This window comes from Mycteria americana, chromosome 2, assembly GCF_035582795.1.
Source record: "Mycteria americana isolate JAX WOST 10 ecotype Jacksonville Zoo and Gardens chromosome 2, USCA_MyAme_1.0, whole genome shotgun sequence".
NCBI classification, from domain to species: domain Eukaryota; kingdom Metazoa; phylum Chordata; class Aves; order Ciconiiformes; family Ciconiidae; genus Mycteria; species Mycteria americana.
The window spans coordinates 50,159,449-50,185,843 of NC_134366.1; the positions used below are offsets into that span (position 1 = coordinate 50,159,449).

General features: G+C 40.5%; 1 protein-coding gene across 1 annotated transcript; it reads right to left on the bottom strand.

Moving 5' to 3' along the window:
- Positions 1-4,775: 4,775 nt before the first annotated feature.
- Positions 4,776-25,142, bottom strand: EXOSC7 (exosome component 7). The gene is made up of 8 exons (XM_075493345.1): positions 25,000-25,142; positions 23,860-23,961; positions 23,066-23,160; positions 18,367-18,532; positions 13,884-13,954; positions 9,157-9,280; positions 8,025-8,180; positions 4,776-4,913 (listed from the first exon to the last, which is right to left on the bottom strand). Exons 1-8 carry the CDS (start codon positions 25,054-25,056, stop codon positions 4,809-4,811), a joined length of 876 nt encoding a protein of 291 aa, XP_075349460.1. The 5' UTR covers positions 25,057-25,142; the 3' UTR covers positions 4,776-4,808.
- Between the last annotated feature and the right edge of the window lie 1,253 nt (positions 25,143-26,395).

A 26,395-nucleotide genomic window follows, 5' to 3' on the forward strand; every position in this document is an offset into this window, starting at 1 on the left:
GCAGGAAGAAAGCAATCCATGCCCTTGAAAAGCCTCATCAGATTAAAGCTGGTCTCTCTTAGGGGGGAAAGAAGTAGGACTTAAATCATGACTTTTCAACCAATAGGTTTCCAACCCTGGAAATATAAAAAATTACCGTTTGCCAAAACACAGCGAAAACGCATGGTGAGAGAGCTCCTCTGGAAGGGAGGGTCTGCAGGCTGGTGGCTCCGACTACCTCCAATGCCCAAGCCCAACTGGCTCAGCTGCGGTCCCCACCGCACCAGCTGGGTAGAAGGGGGCCTCTGTACGTCAGAAAGCGGCTGAGATTTCATTTCCTTTTTCCTCTCCCAAGGTAAGGGGAAAGCTAAGGGGCCGTAGTAACTACGATCTTCTCAGTCTAAATCAGGGAGATCAAATCTGATCGACAAATGGTGTGACGTGAAAAACTCAGGGGTGCCTGTGCTGCTGATCCTACCCTAATCTTGAGAACAGGATAGCAACAGAGATGTTCATAGAGCTCGTAAGATAACCACGGGCGTATTAAGAAGCGTTCCAGTCGATGAAATAGAGGTTGAAACCATCACCAGGGAGTCATTAACAGCAGCACATTTGAGAACCTAACATTGTTTTGCAGGAACAGCAAAAAGGTCTCTGTTACTGGATAGCTAGAAATGCAGCTGATCCAAGGAAAAAACGAGGCATCGCAGTCTCTCTGTAGGGAGATGGGTACCAAAGTGCCCTGCTGTGGTCGAGCACTATGACCGGGAGTCTGGGGCTTCACCAAAGGAAAAGGAGCAAGGGACCAGGCATTTAAAGTGCCAGCCTGAAACCAGCCCCTGGCAGCTGCCTCCCTGACAGCAGGGAGCAGGCAGGTGACACCTGCCTCTGCAAGGCACAGCTAACAGGAGCATCCACATTTTGCCTTAGAGGGAACAGCTGCCTCACACAGGCAGGGACTGCAAACAGGCAGGAGCGTACTAGGAGACGAGGGGCTGGGGAGCAGGGAGGAACAACAGCACGGAGGCCGACGGCTGAAGAGCTTCAGTCCCAGTTGCAGGCTTCCTCTTGCACTTTGCTCAAGCACGTTCAAGGAAAGGAGGGAACAAGGCTCTGGGGTAAGGACTGGCGTGCTGTCCTCTCAGGTCTTACCAAGTCACGCTGACTTCATCGCCCCGCTCTGGAGCTCCATGGCTGCTTACTACAGGCAAAGTAAACCAGTGCCACAGCAGGGCTGGAGAACATCCCTCTGCTGAGGAGGGCAGTGGCATCTGCTGAAGTTTAAAAGAAAAGTTGGAGGCAGCCCTAGCAGAAGGTGGTAAATCCCAGTTAATTCCTATTTACAGAGAAAATGCAGAAACTCCACGAGATATTATCTACGTCAAGTCAAGGTGCTGCATCCCTCAAAAAGACTTGCACACTCCAGTCTCACAGGAGCCAGGAGTGAGCTCTGGCTCCCACTAACTTGTCTTTACAACAGGCTGTGCTGAAGCAAGTTTTCATAAAGCCCAACTGCAGGTGGCATAGCCCTTCTCTCCATTGCCTCAACCCCTGTCCCCAGGGCAGAACAGGCTCCCCTCTCCTCCCCAAACTACACAACTGCAATGTTGAACCATTAGTGTAGTTGCAAAATGTTGGCTGATGGGATTCCTGGGCTTGGTAAATCTGCTGTGCATCACCTTGAGTGTAAACACGGATCTGGAGGACCATGAGAAGCAAACCAGCCAGGTCCGCTGACCTACAGCCTTGCCTTCTCCTGCTTCAAGGGGACTGTCCCTGTCAAACAGACCTTTAGGCTGGGATACATGTGGGAAGGCGTGGGGGGGGGGAGGTAAATTGTGCCTGCGTGCATTTTAGGCAACACAAGTAGAAGCCTAGCAGGAGTTGCTAGACTCCTCATCTCTAGTATACAGCTTTCAGCCTCTCGACACTCCCAGCAGAAGCAATTAATTTCTGGGACAAACAGAGAGCTATCCTGCTCCGCAGATGTTTCCTCTTAGTTCTACTGGACTCGAGTCAATGAAAACGTGGCAATATCTGCACAGCAACACATGGAACTTTCCACCGGCCCAGATGAGAACAGGAGCAGTCTCAGTTGAAGCATCTATTAAAAATCTAACTGCTATTTTTGTTTGGGATGGAAGGGAGGGGTTAAAGAGAGCTAAGAAAATAGAAATGAGCAGCATAGCCCTTTGCATGCCTGAGAACCACAGTCTCAAAGATTTCTTGGCAGATGTTGTATCAACTGGGAGAGCTGTAGGCCTTTTTACCCGTCAGAGCTTTGTTTATCCATCTGGGGTATGAGCTGGTAGCAGCAAACCTCCAGGGGCAGCTGAGACCAACTAGGAGCTCTGTAATACTTTTGGCCGGGCTCATTATTTATGTCTCAGGGGTAAAACCAGCCCCAGTCTGAACTGGGGCCACACTCCACCCCACTGCTTTTCAATGCCAACAGACGGGAGGTAGTGAGTGTGGAAGGAACAGGACCCCTTGAAGACCCCCAATTCATTCTGTGCCTGCTTACACAGCTACAAAAGCCCTGTGGGGAGGACATGCATGGTTACGGGAGGCACTGCAGATACTTGCACCATGTTAATTTACAGTTACACTCTCAGGAAGTGCTTGGTACCGAGTGTTTCGTGACTGGGGTAGCCATTTTTGTATACACAGCTGCTCCACAAGTTTCCCTGTGCTAGCAGAAGACACAGATGCTCAGGTAGCAAGAGTTTGCTTTTTAGGTATCTTGAGCACATAGCCTAAATCTCAGATGGGCTAAATATTTGCCATCCGTAGGAAGAAGTGGAGAGGGAATGCAAATATACTCACCTCTACAGAGGTGTCAGTTAACACGCTTGAAACACGGTGAGGTTTCTCCGCCCCCCCACCCCAGCTCTCATAACAATCAATTTAAAATTAAAAGGATCTGGAGAGGGGACAAGAAGCATCTTAAATGATGTAACTTGCAAAATGTTTGGAGTTCCTTCAGCTGGAAGGTTATGTAGAAATACACTATTATTACCATGTTACAAAATTCACCCTGGAAGTAACTCTGGGCAGCCTTTTGGTATCCAACTACAAATCTGTAATAAAACAGGCAATAGCTATTCAGAGAATGGCTGTGGTTTAAGACTTGCAATCCTCATTTAGAGTAACCATTTTCTGAAACATTAAACGATACATGACCAAACAAAAACTGCCAGTGGTAAGCCTAAGGTACTGTAAATGGTTTTTCTCCCTTCAGTTTTCTTTCTTTCTACATTCTTACAAGTAGCTTTGCGTGGCAAGGAATAGATCACAGCTACTGTAAAGCTGATGTCAGGTTAGTCTTTGCTTCACATAGAATAACCCTACTGGAGTGATTAAACATGATATGTATAATCATTGCCACTTCCTGCCTGTACTACTACATAGCACTATCATAACACAATTAACACATTACTTAAGGTACTGAAAAAAATCCCATCTCTTCAAAATAGACATCTTGGGCAAATTTTGCTGGACAATTTTTTCTTTTTTTTTTTTTTTTTAACCTGCCTGCTCATTATAGTAGTGGCTACACATATCTGAAATACACAGTAGCATTGCAGTCGCCTTGAATAATTATGTGAGTGAGCTCTAGGAAAAGGGCTGGAGAGATTTGGGGACTTTAAGTACACTATGTATTTTAATGTGATCACGATTATTAATTCGAGCTGTAATATATTTTGCCCTATATCTACAGCTTTCCTTCAGCAAAAGCCTTCCCCTTCTCCCCACCAAACACATTCCAGACAAGAGAATGTTCTTAATCTGATATTATTACATTAAAAAAGGAAATTCAGAAAACGCTGCTTGAGTAAGGGCTAAATGATGCCTGGATTACTGTAGTAACTTTTGCCGTAATGTTTGTTCAAAACAATCCTTCTAACACTTGCAGCTGAAATATCAGCTTCTTGAAAATCAACTTTTTCCTTCGACTTCTTCCATCTGTTGCCTCTTCCTATCCTGACAAATAAAACAGCTCTTACTCTGCTGGGCCAGCCAATTGATGTAGGGAGGGAATCCACTGCTTTGAAGACCTGGTGATACAACTTGATTGCATACCTTATCTGCCATCTTCTGCCTTTCCCTGTAAAGGATCATTACTGACAGCCACTAGGCTTTTCCAGCTGAATTATCAAACTCCTAAAAAATTAACTTATTTTCCCTTCTACCTTAGCCATGCCCCTTTTCCTTAGCCACTGTGAGAGGTTTTGGCTAGGTTACTATTGTTTGCCAAAGGGACAGGCAGAGCTCTAGTAAGCAAAGAAATCTTGGTTTAAAATATGAATTAGAAACTTCAGACCACGTTGTCTTTATAGGAAAATCTAACCACATTTTATTCAAAGAAAAGTAAGATAATCTGAAGGAAGACTTCCACAGAGTGCTGTTCTCATCTGGCTGGTGAATAAAAAAAAATTTCAAGAGGCCCAAAACCTGGCTTGTGCTCTACTGAAGACACCCTCATATATGCTCTAGAACACAGCAGCTGCTCTGCAGAAGTGGAACACACACAAACAGAATTAAGTGGAATCTACTCCAGTCACTCTTGAAAACAGACTCAAGCACTTCCCAGGCAACTGCATCAATTGCTGCTGGTGCACTTCCTTGGTGTGGACAGTTACCCATACAGAAAACATCTCAAATTTGCTTATTCACATTTAACTGTAGCTAGCTTTATGCTTAGTAACATTTTAAAAGCCTCTTAGCCAGAAGGATAAGGTACTGGAACAAAAAAAATCCTTTTTCTATATACAAATTGACAAGATTGCACAATCAATTAAGAACAGTTTTGAACATTTAATAAACACTCATCCTAGAAATCCAACTTTCTGCCGTGAGGTCCCCAAACTCTCTTCTTCATCCAAAATCTTCTGAAGGGCTATGTGCAATGACTTGCCTACTCTTTTTCCCGTCTGCAATGAAAAGAAAGCAAAACAAATCTGAGACATATGCTTATTAACAGGAAGACAACTCTCACGGAATGCTTCCTCTTGACAAATATTTTTCCTTTAATAATTAATATACACCAGCTGGTATAATAAAAACACACTTTTAATGAAGAAAAATAATGGTGGTGGAAGTTTCATTTTAATTTGATTAAGTTTTGGAAAAATGTACACATAAAGGCAGTGCTCCCATCCATCAGAGAAGCATTCTATGATCATTAACACCAGATCTGTGCACTGCTGGATCACCCAGGAATACAAATTACTTTCACATCAGGCACAAGCACGCATTCAAATTAGCCAGCACATGCAATATGAAGCAATATGCTAGCTGCCAGAGGACAAGAGGCACCTGACCAGCAAAGCAGCCTACTAATACAAAGTTCAGTAAACTCTTCTGAATGTGCTCAGAATCAGCAGACTGAATTTAGACCAGCTCAACACTGTCGTGTGGCCAGAGAAGCCCAAAATGCACACTGGCTGCATCACTAAATCAGTTTGTGGGCAGATCCTTCATTATGATGTGCAATTCTGTACTGTCCAAGGACCTTAAAGGAGTTAACAGAAGGTTTTCTTTACAGAAATAAACTCCAGCAGTGGAAAACCACCAGGATTAGCTCCGATACCAACCTCTACTCTTCTCAGAGAGTGCAAGCTGCAGGACAGGGAAACATTGGGCAATGCTGAAATAAAGATCTCAAGGCAGTGGTGCCTATTAGAGCTTTCCCAGGGTTTCTCTAAATGACCTGAAATACTGACTCCATACAGAGATGAAAAGAGCCCACCTGTCCCTAAAGAGCCAAAGACAGATTATATTAAACTGAGTTTAATAGCTCCTGATCTACGCAACGAAGCCTATGCCTGCCATACGACTGACCACAAAGCTCTCTTTCACCTATTGATGACAATTGCCGACACCGTGGGCACACAAACCTTAAAATAAGGTACATTTCTAATTGAAGAACCAGGTGACAGAATATGGCCCATAGTACCAAAGGAAATTTGGAAAGAGCTTCAGAATGCAGCAGGGTAGCTGTCAATCCTAGACACTATGACTCATGCTAAATCAAGGGGGCCACACACATGAATTGTTACAGCTCTGCACTGGGACAAAGATCACAGCAGCAGCCTGGAGTCCCGAGGGGTGATACACTTTGTGCATTCTTCTCCTCAAATGTAGGACAACACCACTCACACCAGGTCAAAGTGAATGGGAACTGTGCAGACCTTTGGTATTGACACAATACACAACACCGTTGCCATCTTATTCCTGCTTGCTTCTCTTATAGACTGGATCACAAACTCAGTAAGAAAAGCCTAGTGCCAGCAGTTTCTCAAGACCTTCCCATGAAGCTGCCTTCCTAAGAGATATATCCCAGGAACATCTGTTCTCTACCAGGCAGGGAAAGCTGAACACTCTCTGACCTGCAGCCAAATCATTAGGGAATGGAGGTGTCAAGCAAGGGTTGTGCAGCTCCTCCACTGGACATTCCCAGGCCTTTTTATTTTTCTTGGTATCCTAATCAGGCTGCTGAGTTTGAGGCAGGGCCAAACAGATAATCTCTGACCTCCCAGAAAACATTTTAGTTTCTTCTCATCAGCTTTATCCCTCACTCCTTCAAACTGCTCACCACCCAGGAGGGAAGACTTCTTCCAAAGCAAGTGAGAGACAGCACAACTCACTGGGTGATCAGCTTAAGCTTTTAGCTCCTTGCACCAACAAGTAGGGACAAGTTCACTAAAGCGCTTAAGCAGAGTAGGATGGTTTGAAGACTTCCCATGGTTACCTTCCATATGCATCTCTGATCAGTGTTTAGATGACCATTATATAATCCCAAGCACAGCCTTTGGGGGTAGGCTATACAATGGAACTGCAGAAGTTCATTTCCTATTTCAGCCTCAGTGTAGAGCGAAATCTGTGATCAAAATAAGGGCTCCAATCAAAGCTTTCTGCAGATAATTTGCATGTGGGCCAGCTTCTACCATGAACCTGTATCTAACTTAAGCACCCATCTCTTTGTAGCAGCCCTAGACCCAAAATCTCAAGTTTTCTATGACATTCAGTTAGAACTGGATGCAAAATCCACCAAGGAAGACCCATCAGATGCCCATAGGAAGTTTGGTTTCTTTAGGATGCCAAGTCAAAGATAAGCCCCCCCTGCACATCTAGACAGATGGTAAGGGGGATAAGTGACCTCTCTGAATGCAAATAAAAAGCCCACCAGTACCACCAAGATTAGCACTCTGGATCGACATCATGAAACAGTGAAGTGCCATATATACTCAGCATGAAATTTCCACTTGAGACCAACTGTTTTCAAAGTTGGCTCCAAGTTCTGCATTCCTCAGTACAGCCATGCTGAATTAGTTCTGGATCTCCAGGAAACAGAGCCAGTTTGAAGTATTTAATTTTCATTCTGACTCCAAGTTCAAAACCCAGTTCTGTCTCATGCTCAAGGCCAAACCCAGGCATGAGAATTTATACTGGAAGACAGTTTTAAGAAGAGCCTGAAGAAAGGTTTAAAATGGAATTCTTATGTGGATGTGAACACCATCCAGATACTAGTATTTTCATGGAGTAGGGGCAGATCAGAAACCCAATAAAGGAGCAAAGAAAAACAACAGTAAAATGAGAACAGTAGGCTTACCACAAAACACGAGTTGTGCTACGAGAGAACACAATGCACTAGCAATTCAAAGTACCGTCTCTATTTCTATAGGGATTTTACCATGTTAGAAGTTTTGCTTTTTCAGTCTTTAAGGGAAACAATGAGAGAGGGAACATGTTCTCTAAAAATACTCTCAAAGCTTATCAACTTAAGCTTTGCAGTCTTACAGCTGTGAGGCACTGGACTAAAACAACTGTGAGTATCATACATTTCAGGCGTCTAAAAGTTTTAGATAACTTCCATTCATATTAGATTCCGTTTCAAAGGAACTGTCTGTGACCTTCAGCAAGCTCCTTGTGCACCTAATAAAAGCACCAGGATCTCTGCTCTTGAAGTCCTTACTGCAGCTTTTCACATACTCAAGTTCCAGTTCATTCAGTATCATCAGTAACTGCTCAAAACTCCTTACCTCCATCATTTCAAAAATACTCTCAGGATCAAGGCTACCTTTCCCCATCTTCTTCATAGAAGTGATGGCACCTTTACTGGTCACAGAAATAAGCAGGCTGGCCAAAGAACAGGCTTCTTCCTGAAGGGTAGCATCCACCACATGCCTATATCCAATCTGTAAGTTAGTGATAAAACAACATGTTAGTTTGCAGTTGTCTAAGCTCTTTATTAAGAAGTTAAACTGTGAGTAGTAGCTCTGTTGGCTATCTACAGCCTCCCATCCTAATATCATGTGACTGACTTGACTGCACAGTACTTAAACAGCCTCTGACCCCAAATTATGTGTACATAAATAACGGAGGTGAGATAAGCATGTCACTATTTCACACAGTTTTCCTCTCTGACCATCCTTTCATCTAAATGAAACTCCAGATTCCCCTTTCACCTATATGAAACTCCAGACTCCCCTTTCCCCTCAACTCCAAGTATGGACTTTCCTCCCTGCTAGGTGAAAATTACACATCCTGAGACTCAGGTGAGCCCCCACTTCAGTGGTGGCCTTCCTACTATTTATGAAACTTGCTTAAAAGATAAGTCAGACAAACTCCCAGGTAACTAAGCAAACCACTAACTCTTGCACTGGAAAATGCAGCATCCAGCAAATCAACTGCGTTAGTTGTGGGCTATATATGGAAAAGGAAAACAAAAACCTGTTTGAAAGGAAAGGACAGTATTGCACCCATAAAAACAGAGTTCTGTCCCCAGCAACAAATACTCATTGTGTAATGCCAGGCAGATCACATAACCTCTGTGCCTCACAACAATACCCATTTGTTTTAACATACTGAAGTATCTGCTGCTCTGGATGTTGAGTGATGAGTAGATGAAAGATAATAAACAACTCTTCTACATGCAAGAAGATACATTTTAAGAATGCATCAAGTGGAAATCTGCAAGTCAGAGGTGGAAAAAAACTCTTATTCAGTAAAAGTTCTTCTTAATTAGGAGGCCAGAGATGAACAAATATATACCTAGTGGACACTGACCATTTCTGTAACACAAGTTTTATCTCTAGGGAAAAAATAAACGGCAGGTGAAGTTAATAGAAACTGAAGTCTCCAGGTAGAAGGTCAGAAATTTGTCAGGCTTACTTTGCTCAGTGTGACGATGCAGGGCACATCATCCACATTAAGTCGAATACAATCATAAGGGTCATCAGACAGTTCAATTTCTTTAGAGCCTTCTTCATCCTCCAGAACACGGACTTTGGGTATTCTATGGAAACAAAATGTGCAAAATCATTGCCAGAACAGATAACAAATACAGGTGTCATACAGTCTCAACTCCAAGAAGTGCCCTTTCCTCTCTACTTGAGGCTAAATGTTTAGAAAAAAATCCACAAAGTTATTGAAGTATTAACAACTCACTCACTGAGACTAGGAAGAAAACATTGTAAGCAGGAAGATATTTAGGGTAGATATTTTTAAACTAATATATGGGGAGAGATTCTTTTGGAACTTGCACAATGCAATTCTGAACAATTCTTTGTACATCTGTCTGGATGTACAGCAGAGAAATTACCAAGACTGAATCCTTTTGTACTGTGGTTCCCAACCTTGCAGAAAACAGTTAAGTTGTCAGAATTGCATTGCTTGGCAAAGCTGTGACATCAGTAGCAAATAAAAGTAGTAAAGCTGTTCAGGAAAGAATGACAATAAGGAGACTTGGGGTAAAGGAAAAAGATGACATTAGCAAAATCCTTTCTCTTTAGCAAGATGGGAAGATTGGCAAGATATTCTTATTCTTTAAGAAGCCAGATGACTCTACTGGTCTAAGGACAGATATACAATAGCAACCACCAGGGATAAAAACCCAGGCAGAAATCCAAGAAACGCTTTCTTCTCAATTGTGAGTGACAAGCTCTCTCACAAATGAGCTAGACAGGCTCCTTATCAGTGACACATATGTTGTGTTTCTTATAGCCATTTAATGGGAGTTTTACAGGATGATTTAATGCTGCTTTCTTAGAACAATTAATAAAGTCATTTAAAACAATTTAGTAGAAGATGGTATCTCAAGAAGCCAAGAACCTCAGTGTCTTATATACCCTCATTTACCCAGGTGCCCACTAGGATGGAGTACTGACTGAGACTTTGCTTCACTGGCCAGTAAAGCCCACACACAGCTCAACCATACTGCTCTCACTTTTACACATTTGCACTTGAAAACATAAAATATTTCAAGACATCCCTAGAAAGCTAACTTCAGTAACTATGTGGAATGTAACCACAATCTGTTTTTATATTACTACTTTTACCATAGCGTTGTGTTTTATAACTAGACTCTGGAGGTTACATGCTTTTGTGCGTTCTGTACCAAATCTCTTTTAAAAGAGGAGATAGGGACTGATTTAGTGAACATTTCCCCCACCAATGCAAAGTGATTTTTGTTGTTCCCTGGAAGAGTATTTTAGTTATTTGTGGATAAGAGTCCTAGAGGCAAGTACTTCACAACAGCCAACCCTGCTTCAGTGAGAACAAATTCCCTACAAGAACATTGGCCTGAACCAAGCTAAAACTAAAACTTTCAGTAAGGAGAACAACTACGATGTGTACTTTTTCCTGAAATGAAATTCAAAATGCTTTGCGGAGTTACGTAACAACTCATTGGAAATGCATCAAAGCCTGTTTTCAAGTTAAAAGTATTCCATTAAAAATTGATGGAATAAAGTCACAAGGTGACTAACCCTCTAGCTACACAATGGAGACAGACTGGACAACAGCCTAGACAAGAAGTGTACGTGTATGCCAGAGCAGTGCTTAAAAAAGAACAAACATTTCAAGAAAATCTGTGAGATTAAGCAATTTTTAACTCCATCCTAAAATAGCTATAAAACCAGAACAATATATGGTCTGCAAGAAAGAGTTGCCAGAATTAATACCTGAAAAATCCCTGCAAAGAGCTGTTTTGGCCAAGAACAGATGAGAGGTACAAATTAGAACTATTGCAGAGGCAAAAAGATAGTTGATCAGACACAAGCATCATAGTTGCACAGAAAGGGGGTATATACACAGAAAAACTAGGCAAAGAGAGTGTAGCACAAAGAGCATTCCCAGCAAACTGGAGATTTCCTCTCCCAGCTTATGAAGATTTATCTTAAGAACTAGCTGTACATGTTTACTTTGCAACTTCTATTTTTCTGTTTTGATTACTGCAACTAATCAGGGCAGAAATCTGTACAGCAGGACTTAGTCACATAACAAACAATGTTCTTTTCTGTGTGGTGCAGACCCAGATTTCACAACTCCAAAACCAGTTCTACCCTCGCAAGCAGGCATCAGTTCTGCCTCTACCATGCTGCCCAGCAAAAAAACATGACATCTGCAAGGCTATTGTGTTATAAACGCTGTAGTTTTTGTAACTTGCCTAGTTTCTGTTGCCTTGGTTGCAAGTAGGCACATTCCACAGGATCAAGTTTAATGCTAAGTCCTGACACAGTAGCTACTTGCACATTTTTTGCAGTATCTACTTCGATCATGGATAAATCCAGCCTTAAGCACCTTGGAGACGCAGTTAAGAAGAAAGTTTGATATCTGATATCTTTTGCACATTATCTTGATATAGTTTTTAAAACATAATGAACAATACAAAACTCCAAGGAGTAAATGTTCCCTCTAAAACAGTCATATTGTCATTGTTCCATGCCTGAAGGGGATACGATGAGTCAGGTCAGACATACAAAGGATTTAAATCTCATAATTCTTGCGCAAAATTCCTGAAGTTACGATTGTGCATTTACTTAGCTCTAAAGAAAAATGTGTCCATAGCTATTATAAAAATGGTTAGAGCAAGATTTTAAAGATGAAGCTGGGGTTTTCAAATGCCTATCTGAACATTTAAAAATTTGTAGCTTCAAAAAAACCCCAGCAGCTTGAGCTCCCTGCTCTTGGTTCCAAGGCTGCAGTCAAGGCTGACAAAGACCTGAAAAGACTTATAACAAAAACCTGGTTGTAAACAGATTATGAAAGGCAAGTAAGACTCGAAGAGGGACACACATGTCAAGTGAAGTTCAGAACACTTAATCTGAAGTGATCTTCAAACTGACGTCTTGCTGCGACAATAATATTTTATGGAGAGAGGGCAGCTACTCTAAACAACCTTGTGTCAATCCAAAGAAAACTTAGTAGGTACCAAAGGAAAGGGAGAGGAATAGTGAATGAGGACAACAGGTTTTCACTTTGAATTTCACCTCTTGACTTTCTGAGCTCATATGAAATTAAGACGTACTAGCATTCCCTCCTCAAACCAATAGACAGGGTTTTCACAGGTCAAAAATCAACAGGCTCTGCATTATGTCATGCTGTACCACATTTTGATTTGATATCTGACTTCCACAAGACTGTGGATGCTCGCCCACCGATTGAAGATTATATGAAAGATACAGTTTTCAGAAGAATAAAAATAAAGCGGAATCATTAAAACAATTACACTCTCTATGTTGCTCATGTTCCCGAAGAGATTTTCTTCTATTTATTTATTTTAATTGCTTTTTATATGATCTTATCTCTTTATTCAGAACTAGGATTCTGGATGAAATAAGAAAAAAGACCTAGTTATCTTGTAAATAAAGTACGTGCCTTGGATCTGCAAAACAACTCACATGGGAGCAACTGTTTTAACTACACGACTTTTGCATCCTGGCAGCTCACACACAGAGACATAGGCATTTCTTCCCTTTAGTGTACTGTCAACTCTTTTGTGAGCCATTACATTTCTGACAGTATTTCTCAATGCTACAAAAACAATTTACAAAAACAAATTACTGTTGAGAAGTTGATTAACATGGGAAATTTCTCAGCAATATATACAAGTTGTAATCTTAGATGAATTCTCTCCTTATCCCCTTTTAAAGTGTTTATATCCTGATATACCGCCTGTCTTCAAAGGTGTATTTTCCTCTTCTTCTTGCACGTAGTTTTCCAGCGCTAGTACTGTGCACTGATTCCCTGATGAATAAGCCAGAATTATGCCAGTGACTTTAGCAGATCTCTAATTCACAGCTGAAGAACAATTTGAGATCCACTTTCAAAACATTTGTGCCTGTAAGAGTCTAACTTTTGCACCTCTTCCAGCTACTTTCGCTATGTAAGTTTTTTAGCAAAGCCATTCACTAGTTTCTTTCTCAAGGGTGCTACAAAACTCTGTATTCCCTTTCATCTACAGATCAAGATAAACATCAGAAAAAATATTATTGAATGTTATCGTTAAAACACACACAGAGCACTTGTATCATTCATTCTACTAGATTTTGTTCTTCCATTCTTTGAATTAAAATACATGGGGCAAAGTTCTTTTAAAGACACATCATTTCCCCCTCCCCATAATCTCTCACCACCATTTTTTCCTCTTAGTTTTAAAAAGAACTCTAGACTAACAGTTAATGAGAAAGAACATCAGAAGTGGGGAAAAAAGGGCTAGTTACAAATCAGTAGTCACATTGACAGAGGGTTTCTTATTCAGGAGCATCACATATCAGTAAATACTTCTTATTTTAAACCCGCAAGGCATCAACACAAAGGTCTCCAACTACTTGCAACAAAACCATATGGTCAAGACAATTTTTTCTGGATCAGGCTACAGAACAAAAGTTATATTGTAAGCCTGATTGTGCATATAATGCAATATGACGCTTGATTATAGAAACTTAAAGTCATTAGTTCATGTTACTTGCATGCAAATGGCCTCCCTTGTATCTGAATGCAAGTTGCCTTGGGTATTTCTTATTTAAATAATTAAGCATTAAAAATGCTTAGCTCACAGACAGTACTTCTCTCTCACTTCCCATGCCACTTCCACTCACATGAAATATGTGTTTTACCTTGTGTTAAAGAGAGCTGCCTTCACTGCGATAGAGATTGCGTCAAAGAGGTTCCCACCACATTCCAATAACTGGGGAGGAAAAAAAGAATCTCTTTAAAAGAAAATCAGACTAGTGCCTTTAAACCAAGTCTTTATTTTACTTAAACCTACTTGAAACAGCACAAAATTAAGAACCAGAACAGGTTTTTAAAACAAAGTTGTCTTCAAAGCCTATCTATGAAAATAAACAACAGATAGGAAATTAAGATTTCTGCTAACTGTATTATACATGCACAATAGAAAAGTTAACGCACTTCATAATAAAATTAACGATAAAATTTAATAATAGCAGCTGAAATGAAACCACCGGTGTTCTTACTCTTCTTGTGCTAAGGCTCTGAACTAGACTATGACCAGAATACTTTTTACAAACTCACCACATTCTTTCTTTAATGTTAAATCAAGCCAATCCATTTTCTATACTTTATTTCAAAGAGGAGTCTTTTTTAAATATCAGCTGGACAAACCCAGTTGGTAGAATTGTTTTCAAAGAAGCAACACAAATTGTCACCTAGAACATGGTATGAAAAGCTAGTTATACAAGGTACAGTTATGAAGGCACATCACGATTTATTCTCTATTCTTTATGGAAAAGGCATCATTGGCAGGTTTGTCTTGCAGCTGAAAAGGATCTAAGGAAATCCTGATGTCAAAGTCTACTTGTTGATAACACTATCATTTGAATTAAAGTGTGTGGAGGGAGTCTAGCTTAGTTTCTTCCCATGAAGATCAGGAGAACAGCACTGCATACTATATAAAAAGGCAAGGCTCCCATAACCACTAATACCTTCTATAGGCTGACAGACAACTCAAAGATGTTTTGGCCATAGTCTAGTGCTAGTTCTCTGACAAGCTCCACTCTGAGCTGCCAGTACTATTCTATGAACACACACATCCCCAGTAAGCATTTGAAACTACTTCAGCGAGAACGTACGGATGCTTCTCTATTACATCAATCTATGCTGTATGATGAGAGCAAAACAAATTGTGCAACACTGATTGCACTGATTGTTCTTCAAAATCTATTTAAGAATGAGATAAACTCCCACACTGGGAGCAAACCATAAATCAGATATTCTGGAAAGACAGTTTATTTTTATGAAGACAGACTGAATTGTGTAAAAAGAATGACAAAAAGTTGGGATAGAAAGCTAAACACAAAGGTGATCAAATTATTTCTGTGCAAACAGCTGCTGGATACAGAGAGGTTAACTTGCAACTTTCAGTCATTATTGGATTTTACTGGATAACACAATAAGCCCCACAATATCTTTGTTATTAAAACACAATAATGGGATGTGCCTGTACTGTTGCTAGGCTTATGATCAGGCTGCTGTTCTAAAGCCTTATCTGTATTACAGTGGCGCCTACAGGCTAGGAACACAGCCTGTATCAAGCATGGTACAACAATTCCTCCAAAAAGAAATGAACACTCTCTTCTCAGCTGAAGCACTGTGTACTGAGATCCTCCCCATTATATATATATATTTTTTTTTTTAAGGACTAAAAGTCTGCACAACTGTGAGTTGTGGGAAGCAAAGGAGTCTTTAGAAAGGACTGCTTTTACAAATGAAAAAGTTATTGGGGGTGGGAAAAGAAGAGAAAACATTGTAGACCTTGCCTTATTAGAAGAAGGTTTTCCTTCAAAAGGACAGATTTCTAAGTTGTTGTTTGTTTGGGTTTTTTTTCTTTTTTTCAAACTGGGGGGAATAGAAAAGATGAGGAAATCCTCTGAGGGATGCTCAGTAGTGAATTGCTAAAATTTCAACAGAACATAATGCACCCGCCCAACACACAATGTACTGTGATTGGGTAGGGAATGAAAAGATATTGCACACTTTGATTCTCCTTGCTCAGCACTGCAGGCTGCTGGGGCAAATTATGTGAAGAAGGCTATACATGCATCAAAAACACCCTCAAAAATGCCTCAAAGCTTATTTCTGACATCAATGACTTAGAAGGGGAAAGAAACTGAGGGAAAGACAGAGAGGGTGAGAACAGGCTTATAGTTTTGCAGTACCGTGTATCTCCACATTCATGAGCTACTCTTTGGAAGTGGAATGTCTTCTATTATTAGAAAGAATGCATGTATTTTGAAAGTTCAAGGTGTATATTCTTGACCTTTGGAACATATCTATAAGTGTCCATATGTCTGTATCTTTGCAGTGTGTATAGCTGAAGTTATTTTCTTTCCAGTCTGACTGTACACAATTATAGCACCTCCCAAGTACACTGACCATTAAAAAATATTTGAGAGATGTTTTTAATCAATAAGCTGCATGACTATGCAAAATATACTATTTTCTCTTTTGAGGTTGCATATCTCAAATTTTGTTTACACATAGGAGCTGAATATAGATGCTTTGATCAAAGTGCGCATGGCTAAATTACATAGCAATGGAGTATCTCCAGGTTCGTAACATTCTTTTGTTTTTGTCTTTTGGAATGAGAGACTTGAAACAAGTACCTTCCCACCTGACCACAAGGTTCCAGTAGTTTCAGGCTTACGACAGATTTAAGGCTTATTTTCCCTCCAAATTAACTATGAACACAAACACCAACGTGAACAATTTCCAGGAATTCTGAAGGAAAACATCATCCAAAGGACTCTCAATAAGCATTGTTATTATATTTAGAATCTGCCTGCCTCAAATGATGAATAATATGACTTGTAGTACCTTATATTAGCACAAGTGTCATACTTCCACCATGTACTATTAAAAGAGAATTCTATAGGAATGATTCAGCAAGAGTAGCTTCAGGAACATCTGTAGGTATCAAGCACCTACATCAAATATAAACTATCACATGTGATATACATGTCTTCTATTTAAAAAAGGAAATAGTACAAATACCTCAAAAATGTGAAAATACAGAGGCCTGTGGTGGGAAAAAAGAGGGGGGGGGAACAGAATGAGAGACAAACGTTAACAGTATCTTGTTCTAACTACACCAGCAGCTCTTCAATGCTCACACACAAAATCCCTGCAGAATATGACATTAAAGAGACTCATCAAGTTTAGAGTCCTAATTATGAACCTACAAGAGATTCTTTATTGGCACTGTAAAGAAAGCTAAATGTAAAATTCATCACATAACATAGGTCTTGACATTCATAACTCCGATACAACTAGTAGCATAAAAATACCAAGGCTATTTTTCTCTGTAGCTGTGGACTATCAACAACTTGACCAGGAAGAACCAAGTAATGACCAGTTATATCTCCTACAAAAGCTATACAGAACTACTTCTGCAGCAGTCAGCTTTATGAAAGTCTTTGTTTATGCAATGTTAAGCAGTACATTGCTTAAATAAGCACAACATTTAATATTCTATACCTCTGCTTGTAATTACCTAGTAACTAAAGGCCCCACTGTGATTTCTCAGAACTAACACTTCATTCTCTATTAAACTATGCCAAGCTCCAATAAGCTGGTGACTGGGACTGTTAAAGCACTCAGCAGTGGTACATATTTGATCATTCTGTATGCAGACTAAGTCACACTGTGTACCATATCTACTATAATTAGGCTAATGCTACTGCTTTTTAAACACCTAACGGACTAATTTGCACATTTATTTAGGTCTTAGTCTGGATGTTCCTGTTTTGTTTAACAAAACCCTGCATTTATTTTTTTTCTGCAACACAGCTTAACATTTTGCAAATCATTTCATAGACATTAATGGATTCCTGTGAGTAAGATCTCTCAACATATTTTCAGTTACAATTTGACAAATAGAAACTCAACTTTGGACCAATAAGAATTGGAAATAATGCTCAGGAGAGTCTGACTTGCAGACTTCTACTAAATTCCCATGACAGAATGCTTTAAATACAGCATAGTTTTGAAATTGAGCTGCTGCGTGCACAAGATTTATATGCATAAAATTCAGTTTCCATTTTTTAATGGGAACAAATATTCACTTTCTCTTCTACATTCAATACATGTATACAACTTTCATCAAAAAGTGCCTAGGCCAAACATAACTTTTGCCAGAAAAGTTTCTGTTTTACTTTACTGAGTTAGTACTGATAATAATGCAAAGAGGATGGACAGTTATGTTACATACACCCATGCTAACTTACATTCATTAGAATGATACATTTGCTTTTATATCTAGCTTGGAAAAAAGTTTAGCTTTCTTTAGTAGCAATTTCCTTGTCAGTATAAGGTCACTGATTTTTATCTGAGACAAATTTGGAGTATTCAGTGTTTTATTAGCTCTGCAGTGGAGCAGTGGCATCAAGAAGAGTAGAAAAAGAGCAAGCTGGAAGTAGTGATTAACTATTATAGGTAGATTCACAGGAAAATGGCCATCCATGCTGTGAAGCATTATATCACATTATGAGTTTTTTTTATATGAAAATACACATGGTTATGCTAAGTCAGTCTGCACCTTGAAAAACCTCCTTGAATCTCAGTTTTCATTTCCTTACTTACCAATACATCAACATAGAGAACCCAGCAGTGCTCTCTGGGATTAATACAAATTGATTTCAAGTCTATGCTGCTCTCGCTGCTAAACACTCTGTAGAGTGTATTTGCTATCTCTGTGCCAAGTTCTTCTCCTCCCCGGCCTTCAAATTCAGGAGTAGCATTTGCAGAACTAGATAAAGAAAGAAAAAATACTTTCACTTCTGAAGCGGCCAATACCCAAAGAACATTTCTTAAATATAAAGCATTAGAAATAGCTACAGATTTATTTGTACAAGAATAAGCATCCTATCTGTAAAGAAATTACTTCCATTTTGCACAAGAAAATGTCTTGATGCAGATAATATACCTACATTTTGCTACAAACTCTGATACTAATTAAATTCCACTACTATCTTCAGTTCCCAAGTTACAATATTAAAGTTGGTGAATTCTCTCAGAGATTATTTCTTAAGCACTCTCATCTTCTATCATCTCAATCCTTTCAAAAATAAAAAAGTGAGAGAAATCTGTACCAAGTTCAGAACAGCTAACGAGACAGCCTCTTAGAGCTGAATGTTAAATTAATAAGATAGGAAAGTGGCTAAGAGAAAGATGTGACGATATGACAAGTAGAATATGCATTTTTTTAAAGCGATATGACCACCTGACCTTAATTGGTAATTTCTTTACTGAGTGTACTGTCTGTTATCAAGCCACTTACAGACAGCAGCTCATTCTTTTCAGCAACTGCAGCTTATGGAGAGCAGCAACTAAAGAACATTTTTTCCAGAAGGGATCTGACAAAAACATGTGGTCTTCACTTCCCTGATTCCAACATAACAAACTTTGTTTATGAGCAGTCATGCAAGAAAGTCCTTGGGTGCTGAGGCCTTGTATGCACCTAAGAACAAAATTCTAACAATAAAAGAAAACCTAAACCCCCCCCCCCCCCCCCCCCCAAAAAAAACAACCAAACAAAAAAACCCCCACCTCCAAGTCACAATGAAATAGAGCAGAAATGTCCAGATGCATTTACAACAAAATAACAAATATTCTGAACCCAACCTCTGGTTTATAGGGAGGGCAAGAGCATTCTCAAGCAGTGGGTCCATGGCACACATTGCAGATCTTGTTTTTAAATAAACTTGTCAGACCTCCCCCAAATTAATTTCTCATTACAGAATGTAGGAAAGGAGCTGCTTCCACAGAAGTAGCTTGGTATGTTCAAAATCTGTAATAGCAAAGCCTTGTATTCTCCCGGCCAATTTCTCATGTCTGTTTTGTGTTTATATGCTGATACAAACTCTTAGCTCTTCCAACAGGAACACCACAGGAATGCAAACATACAGCAGAAAACAAAAGTCTTGGAATATAATCCCTTCACCTTTAAAAAAACAACAACTAAAGATCCACATTATGTAGGTATGACTTAAATCATCAAGTGAACTGTATCAATAAGACTGCAGCGCCTATGAGGGAAATCCTTACCTCACAGTAATTCTCTCAACTTGCCCTTTTGCAGAACTGATGAAAACCAGAATACCAGGAAGAGCTATTGAATTTTATAGAAGCTATTTGCTGCTTCTATAACCAGACAACACTATACATGCTTAAAAAAATAACTAAATTACTGCCAATCAAGCACTGACCTATGCTTCCAAGCTACACTTGCCCCATGAATAAGCGCTGCAAGCGTGACTGTTATTTGCAGTTGCGTTAATACTGGACAACAATTTTATAAGATAGGACCATATCTACGTATAACTTAATTCTGGAAATCTGATGAGTCAGGCCTTTAGGTTGTATTAAACAAGCACTTATCCATGGAAGCAGCTTTTATGCAAGTTAACGAGATCAATCTGTTTAAACCATCCTGTTCAAAGTATGGTTATGCAAGCATTATGATTCCTATGGTAAGTTGAAGAGAATTATACAAACCTCAGTCTATACCTCATTATTATTTCTAAACATGAAGTTTTATCTAATGTAGTTTTTAATTATAAATGGCCACTGTCTTTGACAGCAAGTAAGAAGATCATAAGACTCAACTGGAATATTATTGCAAGTTTCACTGCATGTTAATTCCATTATTATTGTAACACTTCAATTCCTTGCAATCAAAGTGAAATAAAAAAGTAATGCTAGCAGGGTACTATTATAATAACTATATGGTAAATACTGCCACCCAATACTCACAGACTATTGCAGTAACTTAACCAGGTAAAATTCGAAAAAGTGTTGTCTAGCACACTAATAAAAAAATGCCAAAAAACTTGTTTTATGAAGCACAGGAAGAACTTAGTAGTGGCCAAGTGGAGCACAGAATTTCTACTCCTGAACAGAACGTAACAAAATCTAAGGCATTCAAGGAATTCAGATTTGTCTGCTTTTTTTTTTTTATTTCTTACACTTTGAAAATTATAAATCCTTGCTTCAGTCAAAAAAAAACCAAAACCAAAAAACTCCTAACAAGTCAGTATTAGAACAGCCCCATAACTCAAACATGAGAAAAGCAGACACAGCAGTCTTTCAACATCAATGACCAGGATTACTGTCTTCTCTGGTGCTGATGGGCAGTAAGGACATCACACAGCACATGGACTTATTCTATGATAATTAATTTCTAGTATCACAAATCAGTGCCCCAAAAATCATCTCTTCCAGAGACTAGCATTAAAGTCTGTCTCAAAATGAGACTAAATGTACTTCTCAGATTTCAGGATAAGGACTCAGAGCAGAATGAAGAGAAATGGAATTCTGGGGCAGAGAATTATATACACGATCCAACAAGTGACTGTTTTCAGCAGTACAAGAAACCACGAAAGTTTGGGGAAACAAGCATTTTAAGGTAGCTAACACTGCAGTCTGAGTTTTTATTTTTAGTCTCAACAATATAAAAGCCAAGCAGAACATACAGGAACTTCACCACAAGATGCAGTATATCAAACTACGCTCAGTTACTACCACCCAGTGGCAGCCTGGAAAAGCATCAGAGTACCGACAGCATCTCATTTCCCTTTACAGAGAACAAGCTGCTCCGACTTCATATTTTGTATTCTGCATCTTTCTGGAAGCTAGATGTCACCTTTCCCTGGTGGCACAAGCACACGAGAAGTGACTACTCTTCCCTAAAATTTAGGCTTTTGGTCTGCGTTGTCACAGAAAGTAAGGATTACCTATTTATAGAACTGACAAGATCCATCTTGCACAATATTGCTGCACATCTCCCTCCCATCTTATGAAGCAGAGATGAACAGTTAGAAAATACAACCTAACATTAACCTAATGAGTTAAAGTTTTTCTAACATTTATTTACATACGAAAGAAGTGTCACAGAATTGCAATATCCCCACAGTCCACTTGTTTTAGTAAGGAAATGTCCCTGCTGTCATTGGACTTTCTTCATATGGAAACCACCAGAACAAAGCGGGTACTATTTAGGATATTTCATACACAAATGTTATAAAGTAGTCAAGCTCAGATCCCCTCTAACAGCAGGACCACATTTGAGAAGACCATCTTCCTATCTGATATTTTTTGAACAGTAACCATAGGTAAATCATTAATTCATAGGTGAGTCCTTCCCCCTACAAACCATAAGTTTCCACAGTTAAGTAGTACATTGTGATGTATAGAAGCAGTCTTAGAAAAGGCTGCATAATGTGAGAGATACACAAATGTTAAGGCAGGTGTAGCCAGCTAGGTCAGAAAAATTATCAGATATACACTTAGTAGCTCTCATACCTTAGCTTTACTAACGGTATATTGGTTCAATGTCAGAGTAGCAACATTTTTTTGTTTTAACCAAAATAAAAAAGGTCACATGCAAAAAACCTAATTTGACAGTGCCAAGGCTTTTATGAGAGTTTCCCAAAACACATGATTTCATAAAGAACAGTTTTAGGAAGTCTGCAAGATATGGATACTGTAGTTTCAGACAGCAAACAGTCTGGAATACCATTGAGATGTCACTATGCTATCTCAGAGCGACCTGAAAACAAGAGCTCTCAGTTTTCTTCTAGCTTCCTTCATAATTCAAGCACTATGAAGACTGGTAGGATAAGCCATAGTCCGTTTGTTGCACAAAGCCAGAAATACGATTAAAAACAAATAACATTTTAGTTAATGAAATACTGATTCACTGATAAATATGATAACTAAATTTTCTACTTAACTTTTGCATCTGAAGTTTACAGTGAGGATTTTTTTTTAAAAAACAAATGGTTTTGTACAAAACACACTTCAAACTTTTTCCACTGCTTCCAAAGACAAAGTAAGCAAAATCCTTTAAGTACAGTTAAAGTACAACCTGTATCGGTCAATTATTTTCTTCTGGAATACTTCATTTTTGAAAGAGATTCTTTCTATTCTATCATTGTAAAAGAGATGATTGACTTTGTAGTCATGAAGTCATGTTGAACGCATGTGCAATTGAACATTACTCTTTTCCAGCTGCAGTGATGCTATGCAATTTGGGATTTTTTTTTTTTAACCTGATATCATTCTTTAACTCCTATTGTTTTGCTTATTTTGGGTCTGCAGAACCAGCAGAAAATTTCTGGACATTCACCACTATTGAAACAGTAGAATAACTTGTTTCTATTACTCAGACCCTTATGGGAGGTTAGTTGAATGAAGATATAAACTTCAAAAGAATGGTAAGATCTGATTAGTCATTTATTCCAAATATTAGATTTACCTCCTTCTCTTTTAGTATACTAACCAGTCAACAAAGAATTCCAGGTAACCTTCATCTGGTTTCTCCAACTTTGGTGTCCCCATTTCAGCTTTTACACCTACCAAGATATCAGTGTGTCCCTGTTAAAACAAAAACATATCACACAACTAGAATTATATTCACAAAACTACTTGTTTAATTTAAATGTCTATGGTAAGCTGACATTTCTACCTTTCAGTTATCTGCACCCATCATTCTATCAGAATGAACTTAAAATCACATTAGTTTTTTTTTTAAAAATGGAAAGGCTTTAGAAGAACAATGTTAAGCTTAAGATGTTTCTTCAAATAATTACCATGCATATTAGCTTTCTCTAGGTTAGAAAGACACTCTTCTTATCCATGACTTTCTCTGTCATTTTGGTTCTGGAAACAGCTGTATCTGCAGAACCTTTATAATATTGCACATTATATTTATCTTCTTCAAAGTCAACACATGCCAGAAGTAGTTTTGCTTTACTCTAAAGGAACAAAATTATTTTTTTGCGGTGATTAGGCACAACAACAATTTCATTTTTTTCAAGATTAAATGGTAGATTAGTTCAGATTGAAGGCTTTTCAGGTACTTCACAGTAAATCTAGCTTAAGTAGGTTAAGCCAGCCTGAATGAATATCCTGTCATTATTTCCTTAACCTTTAGTTCCAGTTAGTGCTATATATACACACATTTTATTACACACACAAACGCATCTACAAGTAGCCTTAGCTTATCTTAAAACTAGTCACATAAACCAGAATTCTCATCAGCAAGGTATGTGATCCCTTAAGACATTTACCAACCAGCTTTACTCTTGCAGATCCACTTGTGTTTGATACAACATCTGTTTCTACTTCTGCACATCTGTAGTCTTCACAGCCACGACCATCTATACGAAGGTCCTCCTGAAAAGAACAATCAATATGCAGTGCTTGAGGGAATCAGTAATGAAAAGTAAAAAAAAGAATCCGTGATTTGAGTCACTCTAAGAGTGTGAGTCTCACACACTAAGAGTCACTCACAACAGAACCAACTGTACTTCTCCATTCACCTGTCATTTATCTCGAGCTTGCAACAAGCTCTCTGCAGACAGACCTGACCTCCTGCACTACTTCCATCCTGTTTCAACAGAAAGCTTCGAACTACAAAAGTGTAAAGGTCTTGGCTTTAAAAGGTACTTTACCTAGCACAACACGGGTGTTTCTTGGGATACTCAAGTTCTGTACTTTTATATATGTAATTAGGACCCAGCAGACAAAAATAACCCACCGGCCTTCCAAACGCATTCGTCTGTTTGTATTTCAAAAACAGATATTATGCACCCTCAGATACTATACATCCCCATAAAAGTAGTTTTCTTTGCAGTAAAATGCAGTTTCTGTACTTTGCAGAAAATACAGTCCTTTTATCTTTGGCATTTCTCCCCACACATCCTTCACTCTTCTTCCTTGGTCCACTCACTGTTCCTCAGCTTAGTGACAGGATAAAACTCTATGCAACGGCAAAAACTTGAGAAAGAGCAAGGGAAGAGGGGGAAAGAGAACGACAAGAAATGAAAAAAACAAATCCACGTCCTGTTCTCAGCCTGCTTTCTGTTCTGGTGCTCTGTTCTCAGCGTGCTGAGATGATTACTACCCCAGAGATTTCCCCCTAGACACCAGGCAATGGAAAGCTCCCTCCCTGATCCCCAACCTACACTGTAACTCATTCCGCCCCACACCCGCTCACAGGGAGCAGTCCCGGAGGGGGGTGTCCCCCCAGGGGAAGGACCCTGCCCCACGCCTCACAGGGCAACGCTACCACCGGCCATAGGCACGGCCGGGCCGGGCCGGGCCGGGCCGAGCTGACCCGAATGACTTCCCGCTCCCCGGGGTGGAGGCTGCCGCCTCCAGGCCGCCCCGGGCTAGCGGGACCTCCCGCAAGCCGCCCGCCGCCGCCGCTACCTGCACGCCATGCACGATGTAGAGCTTCTCCGCCTCGCTCAGCACCACGGACGCCATGCCTCCTACCGCCGGACGACACCGCGCTCCCGCACTTCCGCTTCCGGCGCCCGCGCGCCGCCGCCGCCGCCGCCGCTATTGGCAACGGCCGCCGCGACACCACGGAGAGGGGCGGGGAGCAAGCAGGCGCGCGCCGCTCCAGCCCCGCGTGACGCCCGGCGGCGGGCGGGCCTGGCGCGGAGGGCAGACCCTGCGCTTGCGCACTGCCTCGCTCCCGCGCGCCCGAGGCACGAAAGCGGCCGGGTCGCCATAACTGCCGTTCCGCCCGGCGAGGGGGGACCTCACGTCGGGATCTCCCCCTTCTTACAGGCAAGGTGGGGTGTGCGGCCGTAAACTCCCCACGGAAGGCCTTCACAGGGAGTCGGCGCAGAGCGCTGGACGTGGTGCCCACTGAGCACCCCGCAACCTGAAAAACGGCCCCCTCCAAGAAGCTGACGCTCGTGGTAAAGCAGAGGGGCAGTGCCCGCTCTCTGCCCGCCCTGTGCCATGGTAAAAGCTCCTGAAGGAGGCTGTGAAAATACCTAAGGGCTCGCGTAGTGATCAACCCCGCAAGAAAAACGAGGAAATGCAGAGGTTTTTACCTCAGAGAAAGGTCCGAGCGAGGTGCAGCACACGGGGCAGGGTGGCACAGGAGCAGGGAAGAAATAAAATGCTCTCATTAGGAGAGTGCTGTTGGTCCTGTGCCAGATATCCCTGGGAAAGTAGCATGGGAAATGTAATTAAAAACTCATGCTATATATTAAAACAATAAGGGTTTGGGGGTTTTTTTGACAGCCTTAATTGAAAGTTGCATAACAAGAGTGGTTAATGTCGTAAGTTTCACGCTTTTTTTGCACAGCTCTTGTGTATAATTTTCAAATTATTTTAAAAGTTACTATCTGACTTCATGCTGATGCTTGTTTGGGTGAGAATGACCCATGGCTTACAAGGATTACACAGCACATGGCCAGAGTTTATCCAGGCGTTTCTAGCTCTCGTCTCTCAGTCTCCTTGCTCAATCAAATGTACGGAGCATTTCTGGCTGTGCCTACTTGAGTGGGTGGCATGATGCAGTGGGAGCAAACGTGAAGAGTGGGAGACATTTTGGAGGTTTTACTTTGGGCTAGCGCTGGTCTGGTCCCATTAGCGGGCTGTGCATCCATTAGCAGTCAGAGCAGAGCGGATGCATTTCTGGGATCCATCCCATGGCTTGCCTGCATCCAAAAGGAGTCGGGTTTCTGCACGCCAGGATTGTTGCGTGGGGATCGCTTACTGCTTCTTAGCGAGGAGAACCAGCGATGGAGCCTGACGGAGCTGGGAGCTGAGGCTTGGGTAGCTTGCCCTCCCCGCTGACCCTGAG

What these genes read in the sequence shown, in the direction of transcription:
- EXOSC7 (XM_075493345.1), bottom strand. Translation starts at nt 25,056, where the DNA reads ATGGCGTCCGTGGTGCTGAGCGAGGCGGAGAAGCTCTACATCGTGCAT. An exon ending in CTGGAATTCTTTGTTGACTG is followed by an intron (nt 18,533 to 23,065) that starts GTTAGTATACTA and finishes TTCTTTATCTAG; the next exon opens with TTCTGCAAATGCTACTCCTG. An exon ending in GCATCGTCACACTGAGCAAA is followed by an intron (nt 8,181 to 9,156) that starts GTAAGCCTGACA and finishes ACTAACTTACAG; the next exon opens with ATTGGATATAGGCATGTGGT.